Raw genomic sequence first — 12,377 nt, forward strand, 5'->3', positions numbered from 1 at the left:
GGTGCCGAAATGACCGGCACTAATATCCGCATGGTGTCGGGCTATCGTTTGTTGTCGTTCCGGCTTCGGTACGCATTGCTTCCATTGTAACGAGGGGTCGACTTCCTTGAAATCTACGTCGTGTAGGATGTGACGGAACAGGCGTCCTTCTTGTTCCCTGTAGTCGGGAAAGTTCGCTGGGTTTTCCCGCACTCCGTTAAGGATACGTTGATACCAGTTATCGGAGGTTACTGCCTCGGTGCTGGCCACGATCGGCTGTCGGGAGAGTGCGTCGGCCACTTGATTTGCCGCCCCTCGTCGGTAACGTACGTCGAAGTCGAACTGCTGCAGCTCGAACAGCCATCGCCCCAGTCGTCCAGCGGGCTCCTCCAAGCGCTGCAGCCATTTCAATGCCTGGTGGTCGGTGATTACCGTGAAAGAATAACCCTCGATGTATCCACGCATTTTCCGTATACCCCAGACAACTGCCAAGCACTCCAGTTCCGTGGCGCTGTAATTTTTCTCCGCCTTGTTGAGTGTGCGGCTGGCGTACGCAACCACCCGTTCTCCTTCCGTCAAGTGCTGTGTCAATACTGCGCCGAGGCCGCTGGTGCTAGCGTCCGTTTGGAGTACAAAGCGGCGGGTGAAGTCCGGGCAGGCCAGTACTGGCGCCGTTGTTAGTGCGGTTTTCAGGCCGGTGAACGCCTTCTCCTCGTCGGGGCCCCAATTCCAACGGGCGTGTTTCCTGGTAAGACGTGACAGCGGAGCCGCGATGCTGGAGAAATTTTCGATGAATCGGCGGTACCATGAAGCCATGCCCAGGAACTGTCGTACTTGGCGGAGGGTTGTTGGTGGTGGCCAGTTGGTTACGGCTGACGTTTTTTCCGGGTCGGTGCGTATACCCCGGCGATCAATTATGTGTCCTAGGTATTTTAACTGTGGTCGGCAGAAATAACATTTCTCTGGATTTAGGCGTAGCTTCGCATCACGCAGGCGCTCAAAAACTGTTCTTAAGTGGTCTAGATGTTCATTGAACGTACGGCTGAGGATGATAATGTCGTCGAGGTAAACCAATGCCCACGGCTCAAATTCGGGACCGATCACTGCGTCCAGGAGCCGCTGGAACGTGGCCGGCGCTGAGTGCAGTCCGAACGGCATGACTTTGAACTGCATCAGGCCTCGGCCGGGGACCGTGAACGCAGTGATCGGTCGGCTTTCCGGTTCCAGTGGCACCTGCCAATAGCCGTCCTTCAGGTCCAGCGTAGTTAGGTATCGTGCTCCTTGCAACTTGTCGAGCGTGGCATTAACCTGAGGCAGTGGGTATGCGTCCTTTTCGGTGACTTCGTTGACCTTACGATAGTCGATGTAGAATCGATACCGGCCATCCTTCTTTTTGACGAGCACAATTGGCGAACTCCATGCTCCGCGGGAGGGCTCGATAATTCCCTCCTGCTCCATTCGGTTGACTTCCTGATTTATTACCTCCTGCATGGCTGGGTTGCGTGGGCGGTACCTCTGTTTAATTGGTTGATCGGTCTTCAGGCGTAACCGGTGAGTAATTTTATCGGTGGGCCCGTGCACATCTCGGAACTTGCCAAGTTCTACCTCGAGAAAATGTTTGAGGCGTTCCTCCTCTTCTGGTGTTTGCGTGGCCAACCCGGCCTTGTTCAAACCGCATGCTTGTTTCAGTCGTGTGCTGCCAGGTGGGATCCGCAGAGTTAACCCGATCCGTTCCCAGAGATCTATCCCTATGATCATGGGCGTGCGAGCGTGCGGCATGATTGTAAATTCGTGCTGGTACGTCCTCCCTTCGTAACAGACTGGAAGTTGCAGACTACCGGCGGTCTCCGTGGTTTCTCCGTCCGCCAGTCTGACCTGCTGTCGATTCGCCTGACGACGATGGCCCAGGTCTTCGGCCAACCTTGCTACCTCGGCATTGACGCATGATAGCTCGGATCCCGAGTCGAGTAATGCCTCAATCTCGTTGTTCCCGAGCATGATCGGCAGGTGCGGCCGGGGCCGAAACCTTAACTCTGGCTGGTGCTGGGCCGGTCGGCGTGGTCGACGCCCCCGGCCCGTTGTGCGTTTCCCGTCAACGGGTGGCAATCCCTTGTTAGGACGCCGTCCTTGCCACAACGGGAGCAAAACTTAACGGCGGGGCGTCGGCATTCGGCTCTGGTGTGGCCTCGTTGCTTGCAGCGCCAACAGCACTCTTCTCGGCTATAGGCGACGGCGGCGGCCACTGCCGGTGGTCGACTGGCTTGCTGTTTCTCGGTATGTTCCCTCTCCTGGCGTTTGATATCTTCAAATTCGGCTGTTTGGTTAGTGAGGTCCTCCAAGTTGCTCACGTCTCGAATTCGGATGTATAATTTGTATTCGGGCCTCATATTCTCGTAGACTCGATCCAGGACTTCGTCGGTGGAAAGGTTCCCCGCTCGACGGGCCATGGTTAGCAGTGCGGTAGCATATTGTTTGAACGGTTCTCCCGCTCGTTGTATTCGGCCGTGTATTTCTCGCGTGAGCTGGGCCCGATATCGGTGGGGCAAATAATAGTTCCGGAAGCTCTCCTGGAAATCGGCCCAACGTTTCCACTGTTCCTGGTTATTTCGGAACCAGAGCAAAGCATCTCCTTTTAGCATCTCGGGTGGCCCTAGCAGCAAAAGGTCCCCCGGGTAGCCGTATGCTCGCTGTAGTTCCTGGATGCGCTCGAGAAATGCAAACGGGTCTCTTCCATCGAAGTGGACGCCCCACTTTCTAATTTGATTGATGACTTTCGCGTGATCGGTCAGGCTGACAGATTCGTTCTCACAAGGGGGACTCGTTTCGGCCCGACTGATGGCGGCACCCTCCATCCGAGCTTCTGGTGCCGGGGCGTGAAATGGTAACAGTTCCTCCACGTGGCTGAATGCTGGAAGCGGTTGGTGCTGCGGTGTGCCAGCCGCGAACGCATCTAGGTATTTGGAGGCGTGTAGCTCGTCGTCTGGTACCTCCATGAGGATGGCTGACTGTGATTTGCACTGTGGTTTCGGTGGATCGGTTCTATTGAGGGCCATTGAGGGCTTATAATCGGAGTTGGTTTCTACAAACCTTCGTAGTCGGTGTCGTAATTGACTGCAAGGACCGCTGTTGTCAATGTGAATTCGCGCTAATTCTTCGGCTAGATCGTTTTTGGACAGTCTGTAAATCCAGCTCTTCATTCGTGTTAACTCAAGTCTCGGTCTGGTCAGGTCCCTGTTCGGGCGCCATGTAACACGGTAATTTCCGGTTCGGAGAGCTCGTCGGAAGCCAGGGCACGAGTATAAAGAAAACCGAGACTTGGGTTAATCGAAAAATAAAGAATTTATTAACAAACGAAGGCAAGAAATATTTAGTTGAAATAATACACTTAATCTACGAAAAGAGAGATATATACAGAAATGAACTTAAGAATAAACTGTCACGAAAACGGCTATCTGCCGTAAGCTGGATTCCCAGAGATTGTTAGTGCGGGTCGCTTTCGGTCTTATCCTAGGTAACAGACCGCGTCGGTTATACAGGACTCCGAGGATTACAGGACGGGCCGCTCGGGCAGTGTCGGGCGCACGGGCTTCGCGTTCGCGAGTCGGCGGCGCGGATTACAAACCAGGCCGTGAGGGCCGTGTCGGACGCACAGGTTTCGCGTTCGCGAGTCGGCGGCGCGGATTACAAACCAGGCCGTGCGGACCGTGTCGGACGCACAGGTTTCGCGTTCGCAAGTCGGCGGCGCCGCGACTTAATTCAATCGTGCGTCGGAATGCCAGGGCCGTGTTGGCGCGGAGATGCGAGAGAGAGTCGGGAGCGCCCGATTCTCGGAGAGGTCGGCGTCGAGAATGGCCGGGAGCGCCCGGTCAAAGGAAGGCTCGGGAGCGCCCGAGTCTCGGAGATGTCGGTGTCGAGGACGGCCGGGAGCGCCCGGCCGAAGGAAGGCTCGGGAGCGCCCGAGTCTCGGAGATGTCGGTGTCGAGGACGGCCGGGAGCGCCCGGTCGAAGGAAGGCTCGGGAGCGCCCGAGTCTCGGAGATGTCGGTGTCGAGGATGGCCGGGAGCGCCCGGTCAAGGGAAGGCTCGGGAGCGCCCGAGTCTCGGAGATGCCGGTGTCGAGGACGGCCGGAAGCGCCCGGTCGAAGGAAGGCTCGGGAGCGCCCGAGTCTCGGAGGTGTCGGTGTCGAGGACGGCCGGGAGCGCCCGGTCGAAGGAAGGCTCGGGAGCGCCCGAGTCTCGGAGGTGTCGGTGTCGAGGACGGCCGGGAGCGCCCGGTCGAAGGAAGGCTCGGGAGCGCCCGAGTCGTCAAGAGCGAAGTCGGTTTCAGAGGCCGGGTGAGCCCGGTCGAGGAAGTCTTGGGAGCGCCCAAGACCTGGAGGATCGGATGCTGGGGTGCTCCCCAGCGCGGAATAAGGTGCCTCGTCTGCGCTCGAGGCAGCTTATATACCCGTGTGCCCGGGAGTGAAGGCCCCCACTCCCAAACGGTCGGGTGGCGGTGCGCGGTGTGGGCGGTTGGGCGGCCCATGTTGTTCGTTGCGAAGAGTCCGCGCTACTCGCCGCGGGCGGCTGGTCGGCCCGTGCTTAATTTAATTTAATTGTGGACGGGACCGCGCGATTACTTTGGGCGAACGGTGGTGGTCGCGGCGCGGGGTCTGAAGTGTTCGTCGTGGCTATCCGCCACAAGTCTATGATTCTTAGTGCCAATGTGACATAAAATATATGTAAAAATTCCTGTAGCTTCGATATTAATTACGTTACCCGTCTACAATTTTATGCAACAATTGAGAGGTGGAATTAGCAATTTTTAAACTTTAATCGAACTTGTAGTAATATTTTCATCGATTTTCGTTGTACCGACTTTTGCTAAATTTTAGATTTTCTTGTATGGTGTAGTTTTTTCAAATTATCATTCAAAGATATTCGATTGGTTTTTTTACTGTTTCATTATTTTTTTAAATACTATTAAGTGATATTTATGCTATACAAGTATCAAATTAATAATTGTTTTTTTCATATTCAAGCAATATAAAATTTCATGTTAGGTCTATGATTCTTAGTGCCAATGTGACATAAATTATGCCCCGTCTCGTCCGGATGGATACTTGTAGTAGCGTTCCGCTGCTGCTCACTTACAACAGGCTAGTTCAGCTAAAAAATTTAGGATGGCACCACGCGCGGCGCCGCGTGCGCCACTCCCGCGCACGCACCGACCCAACCGTCATTGTTTTTCCTGTTGCGTTCGCTTGCACAGGTTACAGGTTTCTTCATCGTGATTTCTTCGTTATTATTAGCTTCCATTATGGGTAAGCATTCGCATAAATCCCGAAAGAGGAGACATTCTTCGTCGGAGAGCCGTCTCAATAATATCGAGGAGAAAATCGCGCGGATCATGGATTTCATGACACGTGTAGCAGATGAGGTTAGCTCGTCTCGCCGTTCTCCATCCGTCTCATCGGGATCGCACGTCTCCGTGCAGGAAGCCGGGATGGAACAGCCGGCGGCTTCAACGATTATTGTACCCCAGGCGGGGGCATCTGAGTGCTCGGTTACACCGGCACCGCCACAAGGTGTGTACAGACATGCTGGTTCTGCATTTGCGAAATGCAGGCGGCATAATGTCGCACTCTTTAGTCGATCTCGTGATGATGATTGGACAGTTTATTTTGCAGCTGCGGCGGAGGTTGCTGAGGAAGGAGAGCTGGCGTCACCTGAGGTAATTGAAGTCCAACCAGACATTCTTTCTAAAGAATTGTTTGGGTCTGATGCGGAATCCGTGGCTCCTCTGCCCTGGAACGAGCTTGTAGCACAAAAATGGCTCGCCTTGGTTCGCAAGGGCCTTCCAGAGGAAGATCTAAAGGTCCTCCTGAAAAAGTATCTGCCTCCCGACTCTTCAGATTTTCTCAGAGCGCCAAAGCTCAATCCCGAGTGTGAGGCATCCTTAAGGACTAACCCAGTAGTCAAGCGTGACTCATATATTTGTAAAATACAGGACCAAGCAGGCATTGGCTTATATAGCTTAGGGGAGGCACTCTCAGACATGCTTAGACCGGAAGTCCAGCCGTCTTTATCTTCTGAAGCTCGTTTGGCCCTGTGCAAAATCAGAGATGCTGGAAAAATTATGGCAGACCTGTTTTTCCGTATATCGCTGCATCGAAGAGCGCAGTTTACTTCGGTCCTGAACTTGGTAGCAAAATCGACAGCCGATGCTCTCCCCGCAGACAATTTTCTGTTTGGCTCAACTTTTGGGGAGGAGATTAAGAAGGCCAGTTCGATGCAGAAGTGCTCTAAAGATATTGTCAGGGCTGCTCCGTCATTCTCTAGGAAGCCTTTGCAGTCGCTTCAGACTTCTCAAACACCTTCCGCCAAGTCGGGAAACTCCCGTGCCCCTCCGAGGTCGTCGAGGACAACACCGCGGAAACCTGGGGCGCAGAATGTCCGCCAGAAGACCACCCACCGTTCCAGGTCTCGTTCGAGGAGACGCCACTAGAACAGGTAATCTTAGGGGGCAGACTATCTTATTTCCTTCCTAGATGGAAGAGAATCACGTGTGATCCAGTGATTTTAGAAGCCATTGCTGGGTATAGGCTACCGTTTAGACACGTTCCCCCTTGTCAGCGTTCTGAACCTTCCGTCCACCTTGACAATTTGGAAGAACAAGCCTGCGCCAACGAAATTGACAGGTTAATTAAGGAGGGAGCGGTGGAAGCAGTAAACGATTGTGAGGGACAATACTTATCTCCGTTTTTTGTCCTCAGGAAATTCTCAGGAGGTTGGAGATTTATCCTAAATTTGAAAAATTTAAATAATTTCCTTATTGTCCCCCATTTTAAAATGGAAGACTGGAAAACCGTAATTCGTTTACTTTCTCCAGGAGATTTTTTAGCTTCTATAGATTTGAAGGATGCTTATCTGCTCGTTGCTGTAGATCATGAGGACAGAAAATACTTGCGTTTTAGATTCAGGGGCCAGCTTTATCAATTTCGTACCATTCCTTTTGGCCTGGCATCGGCTCCTTATATTTTTACCAGAATTCTGAAACCAGTGTTATGTTCACTTAGAGGGAAAGGATTATTCTCGGTAGCCTATTTAGATGATTTTTTGCTTATAGCTCCGTCATATAAGCAATGTTATGAAAACATTATTGTTACAACGAATCTGCTTTCGGATTTAGGTTTTTTAATTAACCGGGAAAAAAGTATGCTTAAGCCAGCAAGATCTTGTCGTTTTTTAGGTTTTCTTTTTAACACAGAATCCTTTTCTATCTCTATACCGCCGGATAAGAGATCTCGTTTATTAGAATTGGTCAGGTCTACCTTTTCAAAGAAAAGTTGCAAGATTCGTTTTTTCGCAAGTGTTATAGGATCTCTAATTTCAATTTGCCCGGCAGTGCCTTATGGTATGCTATATACCAAGATTTTAGAAAGAGAAAAATTCTTGGCTCTTTCTGAGGCAGATGATGACTTCGAAGCGCGAATGAGCCTGCCAGCCTCCATTAGGGACGATCTCCTTTGGTGGAAGGCGACGTTGGAGAATGATTCTCAATGTAATAAGATTAGGTCCGGGCGTTTTGAACAAGAAATCTATACGGACGCTTCTCTTACAGGATGGGGCGCAGTCTGTGGAGGATACCGCACCCACGGGTTTTAGACTAAGGAAGATAAGAGATTTCACATTAATTATTTGGAACTCTTAGCTGCATTTTACGGTTTGAAATGTTTCGCTTCGCAGTTGACGAATATAGATATTCTCCTTAGAATGGATAACTCTACGGCTATTGCGTATATAAATCGTATGGGTTCGATTAGGTTTCCACATCTCTCAGACTTAGCTAGAAAGATTTGGCTTTGGTGCGAGAACCGTAACATATTTATTTTTGCGTCATATATTCCGTCCGCACAGAACGTTGAAGCAGACGCTGAATCACGTACGGTTTCAGACGAAACAGAATGGTCTTTGGGACAAGTCTTTTTTGAAGAAATTGAGGCTCACTTTGGTCGCTTTGATATCGATCTGTTCGCCACGCATATTAATGCTAAGTGTAGACGTTTCGTTTCTTGGCGACCTGATCCTCAGGCAACGACAGTGGATGCTTTTTCCATAGACTGGAATGATTTGTTTTTCTACGCTTTCCCTCCTTTTATTCTCATCTTAAAATGCCTAAGAAAGATAATTGCAGACAAAGCGGAGGGTGTCTTACTTGTTCCATGGTGGCCAACCCAGCCATGGTTTCCTTTGTTGCAACGTATGTCTATTGATCAACCGATTCGTTTTAAACCTAATAGTAATTTGCTATCTTCCCCTTTTAGAGAGATTCACCCGAATTGGCGGAAGATTTCCCTGGTGGCCGTGAAGTTATCCGCCAGGCATTTTTAAACAAGGGCTCTTCTCCGGCAGCCGTGGAAACGATGCTGGCGTCCATCACAGCGGGCACAATAGCGCAATACGCAAAACCACTTCGTTTATGGTGGTTGTTTTGCCGACAGAACCGAATAGATCACTTCTCACCACCTATCAACTCCTTTTTAGCCTTTTTATCTACCGTGCTATCTAACAGCCGGTCCTATGCTTCTGTAAACCTACATAGATCGGCGGTATCGCTAATTTCGGTAGACGGGGTTGGTTCGCACCCTTTGATTAAAAGATTTTTTAGAGGTGTAGCAGTTTTAAAACCACAGCGACCGCGTTATGAGTTCGTCTGGGAACCTACCCCAGTGATTGAATACTTAGCCTCACTGCATCCGCTGGAAAGCCTCTCATTGGAACTCCTTTCCAAAAAACTAATCACCCTATTGGCATTATCAACAGCCCAAAGGATGCAAACTTTCGCCGCTTTTCGATTAAAAAATATTATTTTTTCGGAGTCTCTAGTTATTAAGGTCCCGGACAAACTTAAAACGTCGGGTATTGGTAGGGCTCAACCTCTACTGAGCTTTAAACCGTTTACGGCCCGTCCGGTGTTATGCATTTTTTCAATAGTAAGGCATTACTTGAAGGTCACTAGACCCCTTCGGAAAGAAGGTGGTGAGGAGTTTTTTATTTCGTTTCGTCCACCCTTCCTCCCAGTGTCGTCCCAAACTCTGGCTCGTTGGGTGAAAACCATTTTGACAGCGTCTGGCGTAGATACCTCGGTTTTTTCGGCACATTCTACCCGCCACTCGGCTACTTCCTTTGCAGCCCAAAAGGGCGTCAGCCTGGAGGAAATTAGACGCACCGCAGGTTGGAGTAGCGCCTCCAACGTTTTTGCTCGTTTTTATAATCGACCCATAATAGAGAACTCCTTTCAAGCCTCTATTCTTAATTCTCATTAAGCGTTTTTATTTTATCGTGTTTGCACAAAGCGTTTATGTTTGTAATCTTAAGTTCTGACATCCCTGCGTTAATTTTTCTTTTCTGCGATTGCGAGTTTGGTTTTCTTTTTAGTTCCATGAAGATTAAAGGCTGCATTTCTTGACTATGTCACAGAATGATTTTCTCCCCTTCTCTCCTTGTTGTTCCTACCTTTGGTGTGTGTTAGGGATACAAATCTGTAGGTTGAACATCTACAAGTATCCATCCGGACGAGACGGGGCATAATTGAGAAATTGAACGAACTTACCTAGTGAAGTTCGATTACAATTATGCTTGTCTCGTCCGGATGGAGATTCCCTCCCTCCCAACCCCAAAAGTTTTTTCTTTTCTCAGATTTGTATGTGTTAAACTAATGACGGTTGGGTCGGTGCGTGCGCGGGAGTGGCGCACGCGGCGCCGCGCGTGGTGCCATCCTAAATTTTTTAGCTGAACTAGCCTGTTGTAAGTGAGCAGCAGCGGAACGCTACTAAAAGTATCCATCCGGACGAAACAAGCATAATTGTAATCGAACTTCACTAGGTAAGTTCGTTCAATTTCTCAAATATATGTAAAAATTCCTGTAGCTTCGATATTAATTACGTTACCCGTGTACAATTTTATGCAACAATTTAGAGGTGGAATTAGCAATTTTTAAACTTTAATCGAACTTGTAGTAATATTTTCATCGATTTTCGTTGTACCGAATTTTGCTAATATTTAGATTTTCTTGTATGGTGTAGTTTTTTCAAATTATCATTCAAAGATATTCGATTGGTTTTTTACTGTTTCATTATTTTTTTAAATAATATTAAGTGATATTTATGCTATACAAGTATCAAATTAATAATTGTTTTTTTCATATTCAGGCAATATAAAATTTCATGTTAAGTCTATGATTCTTAGTGCCAATGTGACATAAAATATATGTAAAAATTCCTGTAGCTTCGATATTAATTACGTTACCCGTCTACAATTTTATGCAACAATTGAGAGGTGGAATTAGCAATTTTTAAACTTTAATCGAACTTGTAGTAATATTTTCATCGATTTTCGTTGTACCGACTTTTGCTAAATTTTAGATTTTCTTGTATGGTGTAGTTTTTTCAAATTATCATTCAAAGATATTCGATTGGTTTTTTTACTGTTTCATTATTTTTTTAAATAATATTAAGTGATATTTATGCTATACAAATATCAAATTAATAATTGTTTTTTTCATATTCAAGCAATATAAAATTTCATGTTAGGTCTATGATTCTTAGTGCCAATGTGACATAAAATATATGTAAAAATTCCTGTAGCTTCGATATTAATTACGTTACCCGTGTACAATTTTATGCAACAATTTAGAGGTGGAATTAGCAATTTTTAAACTTTAATCGAACTTGTAGTAATATTTTCATCGATTTTCGTTGTACCGAATTTGGCTAATATTTAGATTTTCTTGTATGGTGTAATTCTTCCAAATTATCATTGAGAGTTATTCGATTAGTTTTTTTACTGTTTCATTATTTTCTTAAATAATGTTAAGTAATATTTATGCTATACAAGTATCAAATTAATAATTGTTTTTATCATGTTCAAGCAATATAAAATTTTATGTTAGGTCTATGATTCTTAATGCCAATGTGACATAAAATATTTGTAAAAGTTCCTGTAGCTTCGATATTAATTTCGTTACCAATCTACAATTTCGTACAACTATTTGTAGGATGAATTACCAACTCTTAGACTTCAAATGAAATTGCAGTAATATTTTCATGGATTTTCGTTGTACTAATTTTTGCTAAATTCTAGATTTTGTAGTATGATGTAGTTTTTCCAAATTATCATTAAGCGTTATTCGATTGTTTTTTTTATTATTTTTTTATTTTCTAAAACGTTATTAGGATATATTTATGCTATACTAGTATCAAACTAATAAATGTTATTTTTAAAACTTAGGCAATATTTAATTTCATGTTAATATGATGTTTTCTGATGCCGACATTGGTTTATGGCTTAATTTGATATTAATATTGTTATTATTTGCGATGTTGCTGTACAATTCTGCTTTGCAATTTGAAGTGTAGCTAAACAAATGTTAAATAAAAAAAAAGTGCTTTGCACAAGTGAATTATTCCAAAGTCAAACTTATATGGTTTGAGTATTAACATTACAATGCTAAAGATACATTAATGTGATAATAATACTTTTCGCTATTAACTCTGCGCTTTGATTTTACTTTTTCGTCATTATGCAATTATTCTGAGTTATACTTATCACATTTTTCTGAATTGTACCATAATAAATTCTTTTTCAAGACATTTGTTTTCAGAGACTAACTACTTTGAATTGTCTCTAATATTCGTAAACTTTTTTAACACACCGGGACAATCACCGACAAAGCGTAATCTCTCGAGCATTTTTTAACCTTCGTATATTTCAGAATATGTAGAAAATCTTTCCTCGAAAGAAGGTATCCTTCCGATGTATAACCTACCAAATTTCGACTTTTTACTCACTGCGTAATATATGCGATTTTCTCAGTCGATTGTTTTAAGACTCATTCCCTCTTTACTCTTGTTTATGTGTCGTCTATTTGTATAGAAATATCTGCTTCTCAATTGCGATGTTTGCACGATGTGCTTTTGTGCGGCACGCGCGATTTCGTTCTAAGTATCACTACGCGACGATGTACGGGTTTCAGTTAGTAGTAGCGAGCACGCCGTCGAGCAAGCAGCGGCCAGACGATGAACTTGCTACCGACACAATACAGGTTGCAAAAGGAGTGAATGTTCCGCACAAGCTTTGAATTCTAGAAATAAATATACTTCGAGCTCATAACAAAATGATTCAAGGGTTGACATATACATGAAATGACATTTGAAACCAAGAAACATTTGATTAAAGTTTACAATGCCAATTGATATACACAGAACACTTATTAATAGACAATTGTTAATGCGTCATAAAATGAAACGGGTATAGATCATATTAGACTATAATAACAGCACAAGATAGTTCAAAAGTTTAACTATAGTGATAACTTTAGATTTTAGAACGAAACGTGGCACATTGCCTCAGATATGC

General features: G+C 45.9%; 1 protein-coding gene across 1 annotated transcript; it reads left to right on the forward strand.

Moving 5' to 3' along the window:
• Positions 1–5,463: 5,463 nt before the first annotated feature.
• LOC139110252 (uncharacterized) lies at positions 5,464–12,099 on the forward strand. Its single transcript, XM_070669882.1, has 6 exons — positions 5,464–6,440; positions 6,509–6,696; positions 7,366–7,592; positions 7,707–8,051; positions 8,285–8,548; positions 11,995–12,099. Exons 1-6 carry the CDS (start codon positions 5,464–5,466, stop codon positions 12,097–12,099), a joined length of 2,106 nt encoding a protein of 701 aa, XP_070525983.1.
• Positions 12,100–12,377: the final 278 nt, after the last annotated feature.

Source organism: Cardiocondyla obscurior, linkage group LG19 (genome assembly GCF_019399895.1).
Source record: "Cardiocondyla obscurior isolate alpha-2009 linkage group LG19, Cobs3.1, whole genome shotgun sequence".
In the NCBI taxonomy this organism is placed as follows: Eukaryota; Metazoa; Arthropoda; class Insecta; order Hymenoptera; family Formicidae; genus Cardiocondyla; species Cardiocondyla obscurior.